Here is a 23,990-nt window from a genome sequence, read left to right as displayed (position 1 = left end):
CGGAAAAGCCACCTCCTGCATGAATTTAAAAAAAAAACCGTGAGAGCAAACGCTCAGGCGTCTGCGCAGAACAACGTATCTCTCTCTACGGGCACGCCTCTTCCTCCTTTTTCATACAAAGGCCGTCTGGGAACTGTAGTTCGCCAAACCTCAAAAGCTGATTTGGTGTGGTGCATGCTGGGACGTTAACCTTTCTCATGAGACCTCTTAGGAGTTGTAGTTTCAACGCAGTGCCAGAAGGTAGCTCTATAGGCTGAGATGGACTCGCTTTCCCATCATGCTGCCTGGCAAGGGGCTACGGGGACCGGAATGAGGTTGGCTAAAATGGCGGGGCTATAGAAACGCTGTGAGTATTTACTGACGTCGAGAAACATTACAGGTGAATTAGATTTCTTTTTTTCCCCAGGAAACTTTTGGTGTTAGAGATTACAAGCAGAGGATGGTTTTCAAGATCGGGAAAAGGAAGAATTGGGGGTGTGGGATAGGACTACTTTGTTATTGGTGGCCAGTAGCAGCCCTAGAAGTGAGTGCCGATTAGTCTCCCACTTTTTGTTTTCAGTATTTCTGCAAGAGGAGAAAAAGCGAAAGGGCCATCAAGGGAGCGCAAATCTTCACGTTTTCAGCTTAACAAGATGCTTATTGAAGTTTATTGAATGTTTGTCTCTATATCCGCAGAATACATGAAATCATAAGCTAACGAAATGGGCTCGGTTTATAAAACTGGCTAACCCACCCACTCCTACAAACCTAAGAATATATATGGAATCGGGAGGACAGATTTCAAGGAAAAGAAAAAAGTTTCTCTCCAGGCTAAAATTTATCCCTTCACCTCCAATATTTAGGGGACGCGGTGGCTCAGTGGCTAAGCTTGTCGATTAGAAAGGTTGGCAGTTTGGGGGTTCGAATCTCTAGCGCTGCGTAACAAGAGTGAGCTCCCTTTATTTGTCCCAGCTTCTGCCAACTTAACAGTTCGAAAGCATGTAAAAATGCAAGTAGAAAAATAGGGACCACCTTTGGTTGGAAGGTAACAGCATTCCGTGGTTTAGTCATGCCGGCCACATGACCACGGAGACGTCTTTGGACAATGTTGGCTCTTCGGCTTTGAAATGGAGATGAGCACAGCTCCCTAGAGTCTGGAACAACTAGCCCATATATGAGAGGGGAACCTTTACCTCCAATATTTCTCTTCTTGTTTTTTAGAATGAGAGAGTGGGAAAATCCTAAAATGATGCTGAGATTCAAGATTTCTGATTTCTATCCAATGTATGAGAGAAAATCAACCCTTAGTGACCTACTTGATTTTAGGAGAAAAATATATGTTTTAGTTTACCACAGAGACCAATAAACAACTGCAATTCCTGTTTTTTATTGTTTTATACACCGCCTATTTTTCCTGCACAGAATTACTTTGAGAACTTCTTTTTTATTTTTCAATTTTCCTCTTTTTGCTTGGCCTTTCCCCCAAAGAGTTCATAGTGCCATCCATAATGTAATATCACATCCTTTCAGGAAATGTTAGGATAATTTTCATGGAATCTGTATCTATGTAGATTGAGAACTAGATTTTCATGTTTTGCACTGTGGATACAGAATGTGCATAATACTGGAATTAACTGGCTGACAATCAGGGTTTCTCATTATATGAAATATTGAAGTGTACTCAAGAACCTGGTATCTGTGCAGCCCTCTAGATGTTGCTGAAATGTAACTTTTCAGTCAGTTTGACCTATTGTGGGATGTATTAAGAGATCTTGAGCAACATCTTGAGTTTCACATATTGTGCATTTTTATCCTGACTTCTGTCCCGGGAATCTCAAAGTACAACTGGGAAAGACAGTTACAGGTAGTTTTCAACTTATGACCATAATTGAGCCCAAAATTTATATTGCTAAATGAGAAATTTGTTAAGTGAGTTTTGCCCCATTTGTCAACTTTTCTTTCCCCATTTGTTAAGGGAATCACTGCAGTTAAATTGGTAACACAGTTAAGTGCGTTTGGTTTCTCCATTGACTTTGCTTGTCAGAAGTTTGCAAAAGGTGATCACATGACCCCGGGACACTGCAACCGTCATAAATATGAACCAGTTGCCACGCATCTGAATGTAAATCACATGACAATGGGGATGCTGCAACAGTCATAAGTGTGAAAAATAATAAGTCACTTTTTTCGGTGCCATAACTTCGAACCATCACTAAGCGAACTGTTGTAAGTCGAGAACTACCTGTGTTTGAAATATTGGAAAGTTGCTGCCTGTCAGATGGGTTTGCTTGATATTAACTGCAGGTAATCCTCAAACTTAGAGCCACAATTGAACCCAAAATTTCTGAGTGAGTGAGACAGTTTTTAAGTGAGTTTTGCCCCATTTTACAATTTTTCTTGTCACAGTTGTTGAATGAACCACTGCAGTTGTTAATTTAGTAACATGGTTGTTGAATGAATCTGGTTCCTCCATTGACTTGGCTTGTCAGAAGTTTGAAAAAGATGATCACATGACCCCAGGACACTGCAACCAAATTTTAATCATGTGACCATGGGGATGCTGCAACTATTGTTTGAAAAATGGCCGTTTTTTTCAGTGCCGTTGTAACTTGGTCTCTAAATGAACTGTTGTAAGTCAAGGACTACCTGTAGCTTTCTATGTTCCCTATCATGCCTACATCTTATAAAGAAGATATCATGGATTCCTCTCTAGGATTACAGGCATGAAGATGTGGTACAATTACATGCAAGAATGGACTATTGCATTCTCTCTTCTCACCGTTTTCCTTTTCTTCCACATATTAATATAATCCTCTTAATCTAGATGGCTGGGGAAACCATTGAAAAGAGAGAGCGAGATTCTTCCCCAATCAAAGAAGAGCGGAGACGCTCACGGTCAGCAGAACGAGAGCGTGACCGGGAGCGTGATAGAAAAGCCTCCCCTGTTGCTAAGGACAGAAAACGACACCGCTCTCGTGACAGGAGGAGAGGTAGTCGATCAAGATCCCGATCTAGGTCCAAATCAACTGAGAGGTAATTTGCATCATTGTATTGAGAAGTAGCTTTTTCAGGGATAATTGGAATAATTTGACTTGATCCATTTTGAATGATAACACAACAGTAAAAGAAGTAATTGGGATTACTTTAATTTGCCAAATAAGTGTGATTTTTATGTCCATTGTCAAATTAAGTTCTATCAAATTATAAAAATTGACATCATGTGTGCATGTATTATAGATTTGTTGACAATTTCTGTGTTCTGTTTTTCTGTCTCCTCTGTAAATTCAACAATTATATTTCAGCAGAAGTTGGTTTGGTGGGTATGAGGAGATGATAGAGAAGGTTGTTTTCTGAATTTGATTTTGAATGGTAAATAAACTCCAGGATTTAAGCAGATGACAGTAAAGTTCTGGAGCTACATGTATTTAGAGGCACTCTTCTTGCAAATCATTTGTTTGTAGAGAGCGGCGATATAAAGAGAGGGAAAGAGAACGCAATAAGAAAGATCGAGATCGTGATAAAGATGGGCATCGAAGAGACAAAGACCGAAAACGATCCAGGTAAAACATTGCTTTCTTTGACAGAAAGAAAGAAGCTGCTTCCGAGATGTTGCAGTAATTCTAGAGAGATGCTTAGTGTGATGCAACAATATTGAGAAGCCTAGAGATAACCATCAGTGGTTTACAAGAATTAAGAAATCAAATATATTTTATTCAAGATTTAAGAGACAACACTAGCTGAATTTGTATTCCAGCTATAATGATAGAAGTAGAAAATTTGTTGCTGGCTTCTCACTATTCAGAAATCAACTGTTAAGTGGACCATTGTTTCTTGCTGAATGATTTTTAAAAAAAATACCAGTACAGGTCTTCTAGTACACATATTTTGCATAGGGCACTGAAATGCATTTTTCTTGTCTTGGCCCAAGGTTTGCATTTAAAGTGAAGTCGTAATTGATAAATACATTTAGGAAATCTGTGGAGTATATTTTAATAGTTTGGTCACATAATTTTGTTTGCTATATGCTTCATTTACTGAAATGGTGTTAAATTCTTTCCAATTTTGTGAGGGTCTCTAAACCCTTCAATAAAGATAAGTAATAAACCCTTCAATAAACCCTCCAACTGCAGCTTTGGGAAAGGGCTAAACATTTTCATTCTTGATATTTTCTGGTAGATGAGTATTTGGAATATTTGGAAATTGAGATTACATTTTACAAGTAATATGGAGGGAGGGGGAGAGAAAGAGAGAGAGAGAGAGAGAACACACACACGCACGAGTTTCCAAGACTTTCTCTTCAGTTTCAGAAAGGGCCTTGTGATTTACTTTATTACTTTTCTTCAATGTTTTTTGAAGTCCAGTGTCAAAAGAAAGCCTAGCGCTGATAGCTAGAGAGAAGCATGGGCATGATCCTGGTTGTTCTATTATACCTGGTTTTTAAGATATAGTGAATGCCTTCAAAACCCAATTTCTGAACCTACAGTAATTATTAGTTTCCAATATTGAGAGAAAGTTAAAGACTTCTTATGTTATTTTTAAAATATCTCTGAAAATTTCTCACTACAGTTGGAATTTCTGGTTTGGTTTTTGAATTATGGCAGTAATTTTGGATTACTTAAGAATCCTAGCTTGGGAGGGGATCAGGAGATTGTTTCATACTTGTGCTTTGTGATATCAGAAACAGAATGATATTCTTCCCAAGGGAAAGAGAGGCCTAAAAGTCACATATTTTTTGTTTTATCAGTGACAGGCAAAATGTATGGATTCTGACTGCAATGGAGCAAAATTGCTTCTCTTCTGATTCTTTTCTCTCTTTGCTTCAGGAGCACTTCCCCAAGTCGGAACAAAGATTCCAGATCAAGAAAAGATAGAGACTCTCGCAAAGATGAAGATGATGATTCACTATCCAAGAAGGAAAAGGTACTGCATGCATCTTCTTGATCGTTCAGAATAATGGTCAAGTATGCATTCTGATGTTAGAAGAATTCTTTTCGATGATCTGCTTAAAAAGAATATATAGGTAGTCCTCAACTGCCAATTCAGACCAAAATTCATGTTGCTAAGTGAAACGGTTGTTAAGAGAATTTTCAACATACCCCATTTTATGACCTTTCTTGCCACAGTTGTTAAGTAAATCACTGCAGTTGTTAATAACACGATTGTTAGGTCAATCTGGCTTCCCCATTGATTTTGCTTGTCAGAAACTCGTAAAGGTGATCCCAGGTCACTGCAGCCATCATAAATATGAACCAGTTGCCAAGCATCTGATTTTTGGGGATGCTGCAACGGTCATAAGTGTGAAAACAGTCATAAGTTACTTTTTCAGTGCCATTGTAACTTTTGATGGTCAATAAATGAACTGTTGGAAGTGGAGGGCTACCTATGGTTTTCAAATTTTTCTTTTCTCAATTTTGTGGGCTTCTCTTGTCCAGATCCACTTAGCTTTTATAATAGTGGGATCTCTTTTTAGTGATCTTTTTTGGTACCTTAATGAGTGCCTGTATTGTTCACAGGCTCAGCCACTTTCTCTGGAGGAGCTGCTGGCCAAGAAGAAAGCTGAAGAAGAGGCTGAAGCTAAGGTTAGTCCAAGGAGCATCTCTCCACTTTCTCTGCTTCCAGATATCAATTAACTTTTGGGAGGCCTATTGGAAGACATATTGGATTCTAGCAGTCTATTGCAGACTAGTCTGATGTGATATTTACATCAGGGAAAATGTGGGGTGGGGGGGTTGCATTCCTAAAGAGCACCAACTTAGAAAAAAACAGATGGTAGCAGTCTAGATGTGTCTCAATCTTATTTCGTAGTGTTTTTTTTTCTTTAACAAAAGGATGTTTCTTTGCATTCACCTGTTTGTGATTCGTTGCAGCCCAAGTTCCTTTCTAAGGCAGAGCGAGAGGCTGAGGCCATAAAACGCCGGCAGCAGGAAGTGGAGGAACGACAGCGGTTCCTGGAAGATGAGAGAAAAAAGAGAAAGCAATTCCAAGAAATGGGAAGAAAAATGCTAGGTATATTTTTTCCCCCTTGGGTGTTGGATTCATCAATGCGTTATATGCTCGGAATTTGTTTCTCTGATACTGTCTTAATTTTGCGAAAATCTTATTATTTGCCTTACTTGCAGAAGACCCTCAGGAGAGAGAGAGGCGTGAGCGCAGGGAGCGCATGGAACGAGAGACCAATGGCAATGAAGACGAGGAAGGACGGCAAAAAATCCGGGAGGAGAAAGACAAGACCAAGGAGCTGCATGCCATCAAAGTAATGCTTGCCAACTTGGGCGATTGCAGCCATTGTTCAAAAGGGAATAGGGTTCAGTAAAACATCTTTAAATTCAATTGGTTCTGAGCAGTTCTTTCAAAGCGTCTAAAGTCCATTCTTCTTATATGTACTGTATATGAGTCCAAGATAAACACAGCTTAGAGATGATCTCTAGATGAGTAAAACTGATTGATGGTGAAGCCTATTGATAAACGGTTTGAATTGTGAATCAGGAAATTCAGTTTTGCACACCTGCCACCAGGTGTCCCAAAGATGCTTTTCAAAGACAACTTGAACTTTGTTTTTTTTCTTCTTTTCTTGAAGATGTTTGGCTTCTCATCCAAGAAACCTCTTCAGTTCTGACTAAATGGTGGGGAATGGAAGGATTGCATATAAATCTCTCCATTCCCCACCATTCAGAAACAAAACCTCTTCAAGGAAAAAGCAACGGCCAGTTGCCTTTTAAAAAGCACCTTTGGGACAACTGACCTAGGTGACTGAGAACCTCCATAGATATTCTGCCACTAGGTGTCCTTATTCAGGTTTATTATGCTCTCATTTCCAACCATCACCTATTGGCAGCATACAAAACAGAAATTGTTTGATCCTGTTAGCTATATTGTTTATAGAGAAAATAGGATAGGATCAAAATGGAATGTTAAAATGTTTCATCCCTGCCAGGAGCGATATTTGGGTGGAATCAAGAAGCGGAGGCGCACTCGACATTTGAACGACCGCAAATTTGTCTTTGAGTGGGATGCTTCAGAAGATACTTCCATTGACTACAATCCTTTGTGAGTATTTCTTCAAGGAGAGCCTCAGTATGTAGCATGCTGCTTCATAATACGGATTGGCCTCAGCTCAACTCTTGAGTGGAGAAGTGTTTATACCTGCTTTCTTTCTTCCGGGAAGAATGCAATGAAGAGAACGTGGAAAAGCATTTGGGTGTGATGCAAAAGAACAAGGACAGTCTTACCCTCTGTGAGGAAGGGATGAATAAGAAAGTCTTAAGGATTTATTAGGTGGTTTGCAAATATTTAGAATTTCCCATTGACATAAATTGTGCAAGTAGTCGGTGCAAAATTGCTTTATTTGTCTACTTGAGCCCACAGACCACTTGCTGTTAATCTTGTTCCCAAACCCAGATGCACATGTGTCTCCCAGGTACCCAAAGAAGCCAGGAGGAGCATATACATAAACAAAAGGCGGCAGAGCTCCTATAGTAGAACTAGCCATGTTGACAGATTTGACAAGCTCAAAAGAATTGGAGGTTGAAGTGCAAGATGTTACCTCACTCAAATCACTTGGCTCTGCCCAGCTGGCACTCAAAATATGCATGCAGCTTGGATAAATATTTAGTATGCAGAAGAAATAGCACAAAGTTAAAGAGCCAAGGTGGCACAGTAGTTAGAGTGCAGTACTGCAGGCTACCTCAGCTGACTGCTAGCTGCAGTTCGGCAGTTCGAATCTCACCAGCTCAAGGTTGACTCAGCCTTCCATTCTTCCGAGGTGGGTAAAATGAGGAGCCAGATTGTTGGGGGAATAGGCTGACTCTGTAAACTGCTTAGAGAGGGCTATAAAAGCACTATGAAGCAGTGTATGTGTTATTGCTAAGTACTATTGTGAGATAGCTTGGTAGAGATTCAAGCAGCAAATTGGCATTTGTACAACATGTGCATAGAAGGCAGTGGCCACCAAAAGAGAGCATTTTTCATCATTGAAGCTGCCTATATGTTTGGTGTAGCTCAGGGATGCAATTTTGTTCCAGTTTAACCAAAACATCAAATTAGAGGGTCCCAACTTTCTAAAAACTTCTAAAAGAGTAAGAGCTTATATGTTAAGATGAGTGATGGCTTGTTGATATATTCTTCAACAGGTACAAGGAGCGACACCAGGTTCAGTTGTTGGGGCGTGGTTTCATTGCTGGCATTGACTTGAAACAGCAGAAGCGGGAACAGTCACGTTTCTATGGAGACCTGATGGAGAAGCGTCGAACACTGGAAGAGAAGGAGCAAGAAGAGTAGGTTTCATGCTGGGTTGGCGAAAGATGTTGGGAATTGAAAGGATGAAAACAAGAATCCTCTCTGTATGAGTGATAATAGCTTATGCTTCAGCACTTTCATTGGATCCTGGTGTTCAAATGGAGGTGGTAAATGCACTATAGTCCAACATTTCCCCAAATATTACGGTAGCAATAAGTGATGGTGAAGTTACTTAGTATTAAAAAAATACTAGAACTTGGGCTAAGGCAGAGAATTAGGAAGATCAAACAGCTTTTCTTTTTCTGCCACAGTTTTACAAAAATACCAAAAACAGTCGCAACACACACATCCCAACATCTCCAATTCATATAAGAAGCTGAGAGAAACTTGCTAATGGGAATGTTAGGAATTTTGTCATATACTGTTGGAATTGGTTGGTTGCTGGAATCGGATATATCTAGTTTAATGAAAAGAAAGACTTCAGGTGACATGATAGCAATGTTCCAATATCTCAGGGGCTGCCACAAAGAAGAGGGGGTCAAACTATTCTCCAAAGCACCTGAGGGTATTATTTATTATTATTATTTTATTATTTATTGGTTTTGTATGCCGCCCACTCCCGAAGGACTCCGGGCGGCTTACAATAAAAAAGGGAGGGGGGATATATAAGACAATACAACAATTTAAAATTACAACAACATTCATAATTAAAGTGGGGCTGGATACTTCAACAGCCCCAGGCCTGCTGGAACAGCCAGGACTTAATAGCTTTACGTAAGGCGCGGGAAGGTAGTAAGGGTCCGGATCTCAACGGGGAGGTCGTTCCAGAGGGCCAGAGTTGCAACAGAGAAGGCCCTCCCCTGGGGGGTTGCCAGCCGACATTGGCTGGCAGATGGAATCCGGAGAAGGCCTAGTCTGTGCGATCGAATCGGTCTTTGGGAGGTAATTGGCAGGAGGCGGTCTCTCAGGTAACCAGGTCCGATGCCATGCAGGGCTTTAAAAGTAACGACTAGCACCTTGAAGCGTGTCCAGAGACCAATGGACAGCCAGTGCAGCTCGCGGAGGATAGGTGTAACGTGGGTGTACCTAGGTATACCCACAATCGCTCGCGCTGCTGCGTTCTGGACTAACTGAAGTCTTCGAACACTCTTCAAGGGCAGCCCCATGTAGAGCGCGGTACAGTAATCCAGTCTTGAGGTGGAACAAGAAGCAATGGGTGGATACTAATCAAGGAGAGAAGCAATCTAGAACTAAGGAGAAATTTCCTGACAGTTAGAACAATTAATTAGTGGAATAGCTTGCCTCCAGAAGTTGTGGATGCTCCAACACTGGATGTTTTTAAGAAGATATTGAATAACAATTTGTCTGAAGTGGTATAGGGTTACTTGCCTGAGCAGGGGGTTGGACTAGAAGACCTCCAAGGTCCCTTCCAACTCTGTTATTCTGTTGTTATTCTATACTGTATGCTGTATCGGCAACAAAATCCTATAGTTCTGGGAATAACCCTAACTAAAGAAAAATTTCTCCTAAGTATTTTTGTATTTTTCTTGGATAAATGTTTCCTTCTTGCCTGATTTCTTGATTCAACATACACTCTTGCCAGGGCACGTTTGCGCAAGCTACGTAAAAAGGAGGCTAAGCAGCGATGGGACGACCGGCACTGGTCTCAAAAGAAACTTGATGAAATGACGGACAGGGACTGGCGTATCTTCCGCGAAGATTACAGCATCACCACCAAGGGAGGCAAGATTCCAAATCCCATTCGTTCCTGGAAAGACTCCTCATTGCCTCCTCACATCTTGGAGGTTATTGACAAATGTGGCTATAAGGTGAGAGACTGTTTGGTTTGTGAAGATGACTGGGTTCTTTGTTTATTATAATGATGTTAATTTAAAACTAGAATCTGCATAGGATATTATTTGCTGTCAGTTTTCAATAGTTTAGCCTTGCCACTGCAGATGGACATTGAATCCAAGGCACTTAATTCAGAAGTAGGATGATAGTGGTGATGCCAGTGGCAGCCACAATCAAACATTGCATTTCCTGGATTCTGTTGATGGTGCCTTGAACTTGAATGATTTCTTCTAAAAAAGTCAAATGTATCTTGACAACTCTTTCTTGTTTTGCCCAGGAACCTACTCCTATCCAGCGTCAAGCCATCCCTATTGGTTTGCAGAATCGTGATATCATTGGTGTAGCAGAGACTGGTAGTGGTAAAACAGCTGCCTTCCTTATTCCACTTCTGGTTTGGATCACCACTCTGCCTAAGATTGATAGGTGAGAAAGTTGGGACATCTTTCTAAAGGAGGAGAAAAGTCACTCGAGGAGGTTGGAGATTGGGCACACAGTAAATATTAAGGGGTTGATAGTTGTCCTGTACATCAACTACTGACATTAAACAATGTTCTATTGGCCATTCTAGGAAAACTCAATCATTTCCTTGAATTTTTAGCTCTATGTTGTGGCATAATAGAGAATTGCACTAAGGGATTCAGTGCTGTAAAAATGTTTTATGTAGGAATGAAGCTTTCGCCACAATTAAGTGACACTTCCCAGATTATAGGGTAGAACAGTGAAGGTGAACCTTTTTCTTACGGTGTGCCAAAAACCCTCTGGAGGCTTTCCTGAAGCCTGGGGAGGGCAAAAAATGGCTGCCTCTGGCTCTCTGGAAGAGTGAAAAATCAGCTGGCTGGTGCGTGCATGCACACTGGAGCTGACAGCTGGTGTGCCACCAAATGGGGCTCCATGTACCACAGGTGGCACATGTGCCATAGGTTCACCATTAGGGGGGTAGAATGTGCAGGAGCAGGACTACAGTCACAATTTGATGTAGAAGTTAAGATTTGGTCAGTCAAAAGATTAAATCTAATCCAGCATTAAGTTTGCCAGTAGAAATCAGTAAGATGCTTTCGGGAAGCTCACAAACAAGGCATGTTAGATATAAACCAGATTGCAGTTCATAAATAATCCCCTACTCCTCCCCCCCTCCCCTTCACTGCAGTGATCTTATTAGAGTTCATGTTTTATATGGTTCACCAACTGGACACCATCTGGATATGTAGACTTCCGTACATTTGGAAGAAGCCCTAATTGGACATTGGAATAATCTATGTAAAAAACTGCACGACTACATCCAACAATTGCCACTAGATACAGCAGGTTAGAAATAATCTGGTCCAATGGGAGCCCATTAAATTTGATAATCCAGTACCCTAGGAAATCCTTTGTTGAAGTAGGAGTGAACATGACAAGAAATGTGTTTTTAATATGTTTCAAGATGATTCCGCTGGATCTAGGTTGCAAAGACATTGTGTTAAAAAAAAATTGTAAATTTTCACAGTTCAATTGTACATTACCATTCAGCTTGCCCCTTTTTCTCCATTGCAGGATCGAGGAATCAGATCAAGGTCCCTATGCTATCATCTTAGCTCCCACTCGTGAGTTGGCTCAGCAAATTGAGGAAGAAACCATTAAGTTTGGAAAGCCCCTGGGCATCCGCACTGTGGCTGTTATTGGTGGCATCTCACGTGAGGACCAAGGCTTCCGCCTCCGCATGGGTTGTGAGGTGCGCTTGCAATAATAGAATTCATCACATTTTCTGGTCACAAGTGCTTGCCTTGTAGATTAGAAAAGTGCACCCTATAAAAGATAAATGGCAACTATGCATAGTTTAATACGGTATTCCCTTCACTCCACAGCCTGGCTCAATGTCCTAACTCAGGGGTCAGCAACCCATGGCTCTGGAGCTGCATGTGGCTCTTTCATCCCTCTGCTGTGGCTCCCTGTTGCCAATCAGCACCACAATTTTGAGAGAAGCTTCCGGTTTGGGGGCTGTGGGAGGCAGGGCATGCCAGGAAGAGACTCTTTGGCAAGGGACAGGTTTTCTGGTCAGCTCCACAATTGATAGGGCTTTCGGTTAGGACAGGTAGAGGAAAAAGAATGCAGCGCTAGGAGGAAACTATGATGGGGAAACCGGACTTCTGGTCAGCTCCAGAATTGAAGGGGGGGGGGCTACTGGTTAGGATCTTTGTGGCTCTTTGAGTGTTCAAGGTTGCTGACCAAACCAAATTCTCCCTCTGAATTCCAGATTGTGATTGCCACACCTGGCCGATTGATTGATGTGTTGGAGAATCGCTACCTGGTGCTGAGCCGTTGCACCTATGTGGTATTGGATGAGGCCGACCGTATGATTGACATGGGTTTTGAACCTGATGTGCAAAAGATTCTGGAGCACATGCCTGTTACTAACCAGAAGCCAGATACTGATGAGGCTGAAGACCCAGAGAAGATGCTGGCTAACTTTGAATCCGGCAAGCATAAATACCGACAGGTTGGTGGCACTTAAATGTCTTGTTATCAACTCTGGGTATTTTTAAAGCAGTTTAAACTGAGTTCTATTGTTTGACCCAGAATTCCGCCTCTAAATCTCACATGGTCAGCTTTCAAATGTAAATGAGAGTTACCCATGATTAAAATGAGTTTTCTTCTGGCTGGGAGTTGAATGGTCATGGCAATTATTGGGGGGGGGATTGTAATTGCATGTTATGATGCTCGGGATGTTTTGTTGACTTGAGAATTCAAATGTCTTAGTACAAAGGAAAAAGGCTTTCTCGATAGGGAAAAAAGAGCTCAAAGGTGGGTTTTTTAAAAAGGTTTTTGTTCTGTGGAATAAGCAGAACCAAGTAAGAATCTTTGTGTGTATTATTTTTTTCTCTGTGTGTCTGTCTGCTTCCATGATAGACTGTGATGTTCACAGCAACCATGCCACCTGCCGTGGAACGTCTGGCACGCAGTTACTTGCGCCGGCCAGCTGTGGTTTATATTGGCTCAGCTGGCAAGCCACATGAGCGTGTGGAGCAAAAGGTCTTTCTCACGTCGGAATCAGAGAAGAGGTAAATATTAGGATGGGAGGTGAAGGATGGGAATTTGAGATATAAATTTTCCAGAAATTTTATTCTGTTTCTTTTTTTTTCCTAAGAAAATAACGAGACTTAGGGAAAAATTGAAATATATCCAACATTCATTTCTACCACCATTTATTAAACTAAATTTTATTTCCTATTTTAAGAACTACTTAAGCAAGAACTACCTGTAATGCAGTTTAAGAACTTTTACAACTAGTCCTTGCTTAATAACCACAATTGGGGCCATAATCTCAGTCATTGAGCAAAATGATTGTTAAGCGAGACGTCTACATGACTGCTTTGTTCAATTATCGCAATCCTGGCACTTCCCAGTTTTGGTCATTAAGCAGTCTCCTGGGTCATTTAATGAATGGTGCAAAAGAGCTGCCTGCCAAAGGATTTCAGCTGCACGTGGTGATGAAATCCTCCCAGCAAGCAGCCCTTGGGCTCTCCAACATTCCTGCAGCCTGCCAAAGGATTTCAGTTTGTGCATGGTAGGAAAATTCTTCAGTGAGCTACCGGAACGGAGATGAAATCTTTAGGATTTCAGCTCAGTACCTGCCAACCCCTCCTTCCCTCTGCTTGCAACCTTCCTTGCCATTGACTTTCTGGGGAAGCTGACAGAAAAGATCGCAGATGGTAATCCCATGGATCATGGGGTGCTTGGCAACTAATCATAAATGCAAATAGATTGATAAGCATTGAGCTCGACATCACATGACTGCAAGGGACAGGTGTGCACAATATTTTGCAATAGTGAGAAGTGCTTTACAAGCCCTAAGGCACTCTTTCTGAAGCCATCTTTAATTCAAATGTTTGTTAAGAGTATTATCTATATCAGTGTTTCCCAACCTTGGCAATCTGAAGATGTCCGGACTTCAACTCCCAGAATTCCCCAGCCAGCATTCGCTGGCTGGGGAATTCTAGGAGTTGAAGTCCGGACGTCTTCAAGTTGCCAAGGTTGGGAAACACTGAATATGGATAATCTGGTTTACTCATACACTTACAATTTATATATTTAGTCAATAGAAAGCTAATTAGTTTGGACACTTACTGCATTTACTAGTCAAGTCTACTTACAATGTTTTTAAAAATTGATTGACTTCCTCTGGGGGCTGGTTCAGAGGACACCCACTGATCTCTGCTTCAACAGTAGATATGTCCATGAGCACTGTACCTTCTTGAGTGAAAGTCCCCATGCCCTGCCCCTATTAGGGCAGAAATGCATCTTTCTCGTTCATTGGAGAGCTGTCCTTATCCTTTGCTTACCTGACATGCATTGCTCTGGCGTTTTAGACAAAAATCTCCCCGTTCCAAATTAAAATGTTTTGATGAAGTAACACGTAGCAACAGATGAGTACTTTGTCATTAATTGCCTTGGGGTTTTTCTTCTTGTCTGCTTTTCTTGTCTCTATTTGATATAAACGATGTGGGCAGATTCCAAGGCAGGGTTATGTCTGTGGTGTTCTTGCATGACAGGGCATTAAACTATTCCTGAAATGGTGGCCCAGGGATGAAAAAGGCTTCAGCATACTGTGATATACATGTAGTACTAGAGCAAAAAGCTAGAATGCAGCAGGACATTTTGGTTTAAAATGTAATAACTTTCCAATCTCCACTGAAAGATCCTTACTTCCTATTTATTCCTTACCATTTTTCCCCTTTCACTTACACAGAAAGAAACTGTTGGCTATTTTGGAGCAAGGCTTTGATCCACCCATTATCATCTTTGTCAATCAGAAGAAGGGCTGTGATGTATTGGCCAAATCTTTGGAGAAAATGGGGGTGAGTCATGATCCTATTTAGAGTTACAGAATTGCAAATGTTTGTTGAGATCAAGGTTTGTTAGGGTTAACCAGGGGCCATCTTTTACGGCATCCACGCTCCCAGAATGGAATCTTTCCTTATCTTTTGGACAATGTGTAGTTCTCTCTCCAATGTTCTCTTGGAGTCCACTGTTGAGCAAGTAGCTTATACAATGTATTCATCAATTTCATAACTTTTCATCTAGGAACTTTGTTCCTAGAAGAGGACCGTCTCTGCTGACTGCCAATTATTTTTATGCCTAAAGTAACTTGCAAGATACCGCCAAAATTGTATGGAAATTGGTAGAGTTAATTCTGCTGCAGTTCCCTTTCAAATATATCTGTGCCTTTGAGATAATCAATATTTGTTCCTGCTCACTTCTCTTCAGCACCATCCCCGCTACAACGGTTGGAGTTTTCTTAATATATTGTTCTCCTTGTCTCTACAGTACAATGCTTGCACTCTTCATGGTGGTAAAGGTCAGGAGCAGCGTGAATTTGCCCTCTCCAATTTGAAGGCCGGTGCCAAGGACATTTTGGTGGCCACTGATGTAGCCGGTCGTGGTATTGACATTCACGATGTGTCCATGGTGGTGAATTACGATATGGCTAAAAACATAGAAGGTGAGCTATCTTATTATTTGTCCTTTCCTTTGAGTTGCCCCAGCTGTGTAACGTTCGATAGTTCTTTTCTCTGAATTTGGAAATTTGGAAGAACTAGTGTTTGTGAGCATGTGTCAATACCAGTTAAGCAGGGGGAGTGGAATATTAGAGGATATGTCCCCAGCCAATCTCATAGCGATGTGGATTCTCCTAGCAGCAGATTGCTGATGGCAAATTGTGGCAAAATAAATATGCCATAAAATATGTAATTTAGATCTGCCAGTTGCCTTCTTATTAGACAGTTTTTACAAAGCAGAACTACTCGGCACCTTGTCTTACAGGCTAGTCCCAAGATTGTTGAAATAATGTATGGAAAGTACTCTGAGCCTTGAAATGCTCTATCCATTGCTTATTGCTCTCTTAAACATTACGCTATTCTTAAGGGATAGCCGTACAGTTCTCCAGAGTCCTGTAGGTCAGGGGTTTCCAATCTCTGGGCTGTGTTTGCAACCAAGTTGTAGAAATGGTAGGCAAACATGCACGTCCCCACAGTGAGCAGTGGACGAGCACATGCACACGTGCAGTTAAAAACACTATACATGCCGAGGGAGGGAGGGAGGGAGAGAGAGAGAGAGAGGGAGGGAGGCAGAGAGAGAAATCCTAGAGATGCAGGAAATGCATCACAAAACAATGGAAATGAATGCTAGAAAGAAATAAAGCTGCATGCAAGGCAGACATAACTCCAAAGCAGACATAACACATGTAACAACATTTGCCGGCCCCTGGCACAGAACCATCACCTCACCCCCCACCGCCTGTCCGCAAGGCCGGAAAGGTTGTGGGGGGGACTGTGCTAGGATTCCAAATTGCATCTGATGTACCAGCAGTGTCTGTGCCTTGACAATTCAATTCCTTCTTTGTTGCAGATTACATCCACCGCATTGGCCGAACAGGACGAGCTGGGAAAAGTGGCGTTGCTATTTCTTTTGTCACCAAAGAGGACTCTGCTGTCTTCTATGACCTTAAGCAAGCTATCCTTGAGAGTCCGGTGTCTTCATGCCCCCCAGAACTGGCCAATCATCCAGATGCCCAACACAAACCAGGAACCATCCTCACTAAGAAGCGTCGGGAGGAGACTATCTTTGCCTGAGTGTGTAGTTAGCCTACAAACAGCCTTCCCCACCCCCTTGTATTATAATCAGGCCACCCTTTGACCACCATTTGAGGCCTAGGCAATGGCACAGGGTAAAAGCATAGTGGCTCTTCCAGTCTTTAGCAGTGAAGTTTCATTTTCTCATTTTCTGTGAATGTAAATACACTTCTCCCTCTCTATACATGACAACTCTGCATTGAATTGAAGACTGAACAATGGGAACATTTCTCCAAGAGAATAAGGTGTCATCTTTCAAATCTTGATCTCCACAGATCCTTTTAATGTTCTTGAAGATGGTGTCTATAGAAAACTTGTATTTCTTTTTCTTGTGGTGGTTGAGAATGGCTAGCAATCTTGACTTTCCAATTTGATATTTCCAAACATATTTGAAAGGCGGGGGGGTTCAGTTATCGATTTCTACATTTGCCATCTCCGTATATCAGACAAGGACTTTTTGAGCTTGGCCCAATGAAGAGGGGAATTCTATTTGTGATCACTTCTCTAGACTCTCTTTTCCTGCCCGAGTGAGGATTTCTCCCCATTTCTAATCTTAAGATGTTAATGTTTCAATGCAATTGTGTTTTTGTTTTATCTAGAACTGCCCCCCCCCCAAAATAAAAAGGGCAGGTAATGTACAGAAAGAGACCTTTTTTTTTCAATGACCTGAAAAAAATTACTATAAATCCATATGAAACATTGTCCTGCCTGTTTATTCTTGGTTTTTCACAAGTAGAAATATGTACGTTGTAAAGACCTGGGATACTGCTGCCATAGCTGTACTGCTGTTGTTCTTTTTGAATGACGCGGTTCTGCTAAAAGGACTATCAATTAGAAATAAGAATAAGTTGGTTGCTTAATGCTGTGCTATTTTATATTATATGTGAATGAGAAACAGTGGCACTGCTTGTAGCAAAATAATACTTAAATTAAGAAGTCTGGAGAAACCAAGGAAAGACCTTGTTTCCTGAAAAGTCAATAATTTCCTCTGCGGTAGTTTGCTATAGTTTTCTTCTGAGGTAGGTTGCAAATTGAATTTGGGAGGGAAAAATTCCTTTGACCAAAATAGCTACGTTTGACATCAGTTTCAAAAGTCTCAGGAAAAAGCGCCAGCAGTTGAGAACAAATGTTTGGGTTCTCTTTTGTTTACAAAATGTTGCATTATTACAACAAACTAGTGTTAATGATATACCAGCAGTTTGAGGGTGAAGTTTTTCAACTGTGCCATGAATTGTATTAGTGCTACTATAGAGTCTCTTGTTTATGTGCACTTTCATGCGCTTAAGGTGATATTCCTGGCTGTTCATCAACTCAATAGCACAAGCTTGAGAAACTTCTAGAAAAAGCTTCTTGCACTGAATCTCAAACTGCAAAATTGCACAACCTGATACATAAATGTCTATGCTTATGAACATGATGTTTCTCAATTTTCATCCCCAATATATTTATTTATTTAGTTAATTATATTCCCATCTTTATTATTTTTACAAATAACTCAAAACGACAAACATTTTCAACACACCTTTCCTCCTGTTTTCCCAACAACAACCCTGTGAGGTGGTTTGGGTTGAGAGACAATGACTGTCCCACTGGCACCCCATGGGCTTCCCTGGCTATGGCGGGACTAGAACTAGAATAGGATGATGCAAAGAGGAGATATTTGTTAAGCAACAGTGCAGTCTAAAATGAGCTTATCTTGTTGCAACTGATTGGTTTTTTTAGGTTTGTACTTTAAGACTACCACAAGTTTCCAAGGTTAGAGATACCTGCTCTAAAGGCAATTCATATTCATACAAAAAAAAATTAACCAAATTTTTAGTCGGAATTCCTGTAAAAATATGGCTTTTCAGACTACCTTGTACTGCAACAAGATAGATTTCCAGACCATAGCTTTTTAAAACGTTTCTCGAAAGCCAAAAATAGTGAGCCATTCTATAGGTACCTATAGTAGTTTCTATAGTAATTTTCAAAGTGAGACTCGTCAAAATGCATTTTGTGAATGGAAACGTGCAGCCCTTCAGAAGATGACCTCTGACAGACAGCTAGGGAAAAGTGGGTGCCAGGCTAGGTTTGTTCTACTGTATCTGAAAGTTAGAATTGATGCATAGGGAGCAAGCAGAAATGCTACTTATATGGTGTGTATTGCACATGTACGTGAGTATTGGTTAATAGACAGACTTCTGACATTTTAATTAAAAGGCAATTTCAGTGTTTCAGTTGTTATCTGAAGGAAGGTTAGATGCCACTCAATCTGCAACTTTCCTAGGTTGAATGCAATTGATGGGTAAATCCATCAAGAGCTTGACAGTGGCTACCCATTCATTGACCTACCTGCTCAAATGCCATTTGAACTAATCAGTACTTGTTTCAACTGGCTATTGTATTTGAACCTTTGCCACTTTAACATGAAAGCTGCTTATGCCTGAACTCTTGAGACAATTAATTATACTGTTAATGTGTGGCTTATGTATCCCATGTAATTGCCATTGATTTTCCCCAAGGAACTCTTGGAATTGTAGCCTAAAGTCTACAAGTTAGAGGAGTCCAAGCCTTACTCCTACCCCAGAAGAAAGTAACTCTGTAGCCAATTGAAAATTGTGATAGATCAATTCTGAATACTCAAGTCATGGGATATCTGTTCATCCCAACCTTTGGCTCAAGAACCACGCTGAGTTTAGTGTTGCCTCAGGAAAGGGTGCCATGAACACCAACCAAAACACTATCTTGTGTTTTGTCCTTCAAAGCCTCCGTTCCAATGCCCTTGCAGTTGTACTCAAAATAACAACCACTCAGCCACATGTTATAAATAGCAAATGCTTGTTTCAAACGGCTTACAAGTTTGGGGGGAAATAAGTGCTCTCTACAAAAGAAGAGTAACAAAGCTGTTGCAGCAGCCCATCAAACAACCACTACCGCAGGGATAGAAACATTTCCCCGTCCTCAAACCACCTAAGCCACAAAAAGAGGGAAGAGCATTTCCCCTTTGGCTCTGGACCATCCAGGGGTACGACAGACACTCAACACAACTCCCAATGCTAGTGGGCAATATTTACAGGCTGATTTTTCTGGTAGCTGTACGTGCTTTTTGAAAGGAAGGGGCTGCCACCCACTGCCCCGAGAATGGAATAGGGGAATGGAAGAGCAAGGTTTGCGCATTAGAAAAAGCAGGAAGTAGGAAGGGTATAGCCCTGGGCCACTTCCACAAGATGGAAGCCCCAAAGTGCTGAGGGTAGGAGTCACCATGAAAGAGCAGGGCCCACCGATACACTCGGCACCTCATCTTCCTTCCACTTCCCGCAACACAAGTGGCATGTGGAAGATCAAGGTTGCATGCAATTAGCAAGGAATTTTGGAACAAGTGAGGAGGATACAGATTTAAGCATCTCATACTGTGGCTTTAAAAATGTCTTCCCACTAGTCCTCTAACAGAAGTGACTGTGCAGGAGATGGCCTAGCAGAGCAAGAGGAACAAGGCTGAGCGTTGGGGTTCCGAGGAAATAAGGGTTCCAAGGATTTCACTCTATTGGGGATGAAATAGATTTGGAATAGAAGGCCGGCAAGAGTTAGGAAAGGCCTAATTAAACCCTTCTCCACTGGCTTATTTTTTTGTGCAAAATTACTTTCTCTGCTGAAGACTCCTCTCCCCCCTCCCCGCCCTTTGAATCTAAAGCTCTGTCTAGAAAAGGCAGCCAGTTGGCTGGGATATGTTGGACATAGAATACTTTGGGGCTACTCTACCAAATGGTCCTTGAGGCTTTATTACATGTGTTAGTACAGTTTGCATCTCAGCTTCCTTAGAATCAATAACTTGCTTCAAGGTCATGGGAATTACATAAAAGAATATGAAAACTAAGAAAATCTTGGGTAAATCTGAAGCATTTTTTTTCTTTTTGTATCTGGCCCTACCCATCTATCAATAATTGCAAGGGCAACAGAAGATTGAAGCTGTGTAGCCCTCTCAGTGATAGTCATGAACATCACCGCCACATAGATCTTTTTTTGGCCTTGTGATTCTTGGATTATATCCAAATTAGCAGTGGATAATTTATCAATAATCTCTTAGATGACCCTGCGCTAGTTGAATGGTCTTTCATAATCTCGACTTTAAACAAAACTAAAATCTCCCCAAATGCAGAACATTCAACGTCAGGGAGCATTTTAGTTCTACCTTCTTCCTGATGTTTTACCTTTTCTGTGCAGGCTGAAATATTGTGGCTCAGTTTCACCTGCTGCTTTATTGCACATGTTTCACCAAAGCATTTGCACAAAATGGTTGCCAAGGCTGTGAAGATGACGCCCTGTAACTGAATCAGCATTGGCTGTTCATATCAATTTCTAGAGTGCATCACTCTTAATTAGCAATCTTAGTTTATCTACACCAGCCTCAATTTCCGGACAGATCTTGGGACATATGCACACAGGTCTAACCTTACAGCAAGGCAAAAAGTGAGGCTCTGGGTCTCTCGCTTGGAAGAAGTAAACTCATCCTAAGGTCTCTACATGCCTGTCTTACTTTCTCCCATGTAATCTTCGGCTCTGATCTCCTGCTCAGTTAAAAATGGAGCCACAGCCAGCTTCTCTCTTGGAAAAAAAAATTCTTCCTCTGAGATGCAGAAGCCCAATCCAGCTCCTAGCCTCCCCACCCCTCCCAAAATAGAATGTGATGTGAAGGATGTGAAGTTTACCCTGCAAAATACTACCATGGCCTACGTAATCCAAAGTGAAGGAGGGCCAGACAAATCACCTAACCTCTTTTAGGCAGCCATGGCTATGTCTGGGCTTCCCTAGATAGCACCTGTGTATTGGGGCAGGGCCTGCACTCTGTGGGGGTTAGCTACAAAGGGAAACAGACAAAGGCTTGAGATCAGGCAATTAACTCAGTTTGGGAGATGGCAAAGACAGCAGCAGCCGTGTCTTATGTCCCTGGAGGCCTGGCCAGGAAGTTTCAATAACTATCTTTGGCCCAGGGCCGGTTGCGTTGCCAGTTCCTGTCATTGTGATTGTGCTCAGAGTCGCGCTCCAGAAGACGGTCCTGCGAGTCATGGCCGTTGGTGCTGCGGAGGCCACTGTTGTGGTTGCGGTGAGGCTGGTACAGGTCAGTGTAGGCATCGGAGTATTCATCCTCCAGGTGCCGGGAGCTGCGCTGAGAGGACGCCGTCCATGTCTTGCGCGAGGCGTCGCTCACTTCGTCAGATTGCATCAAGCTGTCGTGCTCCACCGGGGAGCGCTCACTCTCATGCTCGCCCATCGGGGCCTGGCTCTGCAGGAAGGAAGGGCAGAAGGAAGTTGTTAGCAAGCTTTGGTGCTCTCCCAACATGACAGGTTGGAAGGCATCCCTTAATTTGCTCCATGCAAGAGCTTCCATATGACTAGATTTAGGATCCCCAATCCATCTGCAGCAGGGGTGGGGAACGATGGCCCCTTTATGACCAGTGGACCTCGACTCTCGGAATTCCTGAATTCCATGCTGGCTCTGTTCATTGCACTTATACTTTCACCAAAAATATGGAAACCTTGGAAATGGAGCAGAAATAAGTTCTACCAGTGCCCTGCAATTTATTGATTTGCACAGGATAGGTTCATATATTCTGTTTCCAATTACAGTATTTATGATCAAGAAATTTCAATTTGGATTAGGACTGATTCTTTGCTTCACTACTAATTAATCTCCTGACAAAGTTTTAATCAAATCAATCAGCTAGGAGAAACAGAATAGATTTGCTTATATTTCTTCATGGGTTAAATGAGGCTGTTTGTTGTTGGTTTTTTTTAGCTGTTTAGGTAGTCCTTGATTTACAAGCATTCATTTAGTGACTCCAGATAGTTACAATTGGGCTTTAAAAAGTGACGTATAAATGATCCTCGCACTTACAACCATTGCAGTGTCCCTATGGTCACATGATCAAAATACTGACACCATTTTTGCAAGATTCCTAGCCAACTTCCAACATCTGGAAGAAGCCAGATTCTCTTAACAACCATGTGATTCACTTAACGACAGTAATTTGTTTAACAACTGAAGCAAAAAGAGGTTATAAAATTGGTCCGGATTCATTTAACAATCACCTTGTTTAGCAACAGAAATTTTGGTCCCAAATGCGCTCATAAGTCAATAACAACCTGTATATTGGTCTCTTCATCTTCACCCAAAGCTAGATTTTTGGAATGAGATGCAACTGGTTGAAGTTTCTCTAAGAGAATAACTCGAAGATAGAAAACATCTGCCAGTCAAAATATTTTTGGGCACAAAGAATGACCATTGGCAATGTTGGCAACAGCTAGTGGCATCTGGAGTCCAATACCTGGTGGTGCCAAGGTTCACTGCCCAATTTGAGGGTTAGTTTGGGAGCAATGTAATAGCAATTCCCAATGGTTGGAGATAACAAGAGTAGCCTTCTGCCTTTGGAGTCCCCCAACGAGCTTCAAAACATCTGTCACAGTCACTGCTAGAAACTGGATGTGGTACTAGAGAGTCTTCAGTTGGGGCAAGAAGGCAATTTGTTGTACCTGCAGGCCAGAAATGGCAGTGGAAGGAGTCAGGAGGTTTTGGCTCCCAAGGTTTTGTGCAGGGTGGTGGGTTGCTCGCCAGTATACCTCCAAATACTCAGACAGATGTTCACAAGCATCCTCCAGCTGGTTCTCATCTAGGATCACATCAAAGAGTTCCTTGGGGGAAACAAAAGCAAAGATAAAAAAGAAGAGGACGAAGTAAGACTTATATACTGCACTGCAATCTGTCCTTGCTGTACAGCTAGTCCTCAACTTAAGACCAGTCACTTAGCAACTGCTTAAAATGCAACAGACCCCCACCCCAAAGGTACTAACAACCCGGTGGTGAAGTTCTGATGGCTGCCCTCCCCTGCAGTCAGGGGTGGGATTTGGAGGTTCTCCAAACTGGCCATAACGTTAGCTACAGGTTCTCCCGAACCCGGACAAACCCGTAGCAGCCCACGCCTGGGTTTGTGGGGAAAAAATCTGCATGTCCAAAAACAAACTGGTTATAAAATGTAACTTTATATCAGTCTCTTTAAGAAAGGGGCAGGGTATCAGTAGAGAAGGGCAGCCTGAGAAATTTATTTCACTCATGCTACCAAAGTGGACCCAAGCAGAGCCAAGACAAGGAGGAGATGGGAGATGAATCAAAAACATCATGCATAAAAGACTCACCGGAGGACACTGGACAAGCTTGTCAGCAGCCATCATTTGCACATTGAGATGCTTCACCTGTGATTTCCCTCTGGATTTAATAAGGCGTTGCAACACCTTCCACAGAAAAAGGAGAAGATACAGGCAAAGAGTTCAAAGTCTCCATAC

General features: G+C 41.8%; 2 protein-coding genes across 4 annotated transcripts in view; one reads left to right on the top strand and one right to left on the bottom strand.

Annotated features, from left to right (window-relative positions):
- The first annotated feature begins 219 nt into the window (after window positions 1-219).
- DDX23 (DEAD-box helicase 23) lies at window positions 220-17,377 on the top strand. 2 transcript variants are annotated; one of them, XM_087710470.1, is made up of 17 exons: window positions 220-346; window positions 2,804-3,012; window positions 3,441-3,539; window positions 4,803-4,899; window positions 5,493-5,558; window positions 5,847-5,985; window positions 6,099-6,232; window positions 6,914-7,026; window positions 8,109-8,252; window positions 9,818-10,043; window positions 10,346-10,491; window positions 11,602-11,779; window positions 12,302-12,544; window positions 12,955-13,106; window positions 14,795-14,903; window positions 15,373-15,547; window positions 16,453-17,377. In XM_087710470.1, the coding sequence occupies exons 2-17, from the start codon at window positions 2,804-2,806 to the stop codon at window positions 16,674-16,676; spliced, it is 2,454 nt and encodes an 817-aa protein (XP_087566596.1). In that variant the 5' UTR covers window positions 220-346; the 3' UTR covers window positions 16,677-17,377. The 2 variants fall into 2 exon arrangements, with proteins under 2 accessions (XP_087566596.1, XP_087566594.1); XM_087710468.1 differs by having other exon boundaries at window positions 286-379.
- A 2,099-nt stretch (window positions 17,378-19,476) lies between these two features.
- Window positions 19,477-23,990, bottom strand: part of CACNB3 (calcium voltage-gated channel auxiliary subunit beta 3) — a 45,799-nt gene continuing 41,285 nt past the window's right edge. For both annotated transcript variants that reach the window (XM_087710472.1, XM_087710471.1), the window contains exons 11-13: window positions 23,844-23,939; window positions 23,184-23,342; window positions 19,477-21,936 (exon numbers count right to left, since the gene is read on the bottom strand). In XM_087710472.1, coding sequence (XP_087566598.1) covers window positions 21,622-21,936; window positions 23,184-23,342; window positions 23,844-23,939 — 570 coding nt within the window. In that variant the 3' untranslated portion in view covers window positions 19,477-21,621. The remainder of the gene's footprint in view (window positions 21,937-23,183; window positions 23,343-23,843; window positions 23,940-23,990) is intronic.

Source organism: Thamnophis sirtalis, unplaced genomic scaffold, assembly GCF_051295495.1.
Source record: "Thamnophis sirtalis isolate CommonGarterSnake01/CBP01778 unplaced genomic scaffold, rThaSir2_p1.2 scaffold_3, whole genome shotgun sequence".
NCBI lineage: Eukaryota > Metazoa > Chordata > Lepidosauria > Squamata > Natricidae > Thamnophis > Thamnophis sirtalis.
Note: the sequence above shows the minus strand (reverse complement) of the source record. Positions and strands in the feature narration are given on the sequence as shown.

Excerpts from the sequence above, each read along its gene's own strand:
- DDX23 (XM_087710470.1), top strand. The coding sequence starts at position 2,804 with ATGGCTGGGGAAACCATTGAAAAGAGAGAGCGAGATTCTTCCCCAATC. Across the intron at positions 13,107-14,794 it reads ACGTCGGAATCAGAGAAGAG|AAAGAAACTGTTGGCTATTT; the intron begins GTAAATATTAGG and ends TCACTTACACAG. Across the intron at positions 14,904-15,372 it reads AATCTTTGGAGAAAATGGGG|TACAATGCTTGCACTCTTCA; the intron begins GTGAGTCATGAT and ends TTGTCTCTACAG.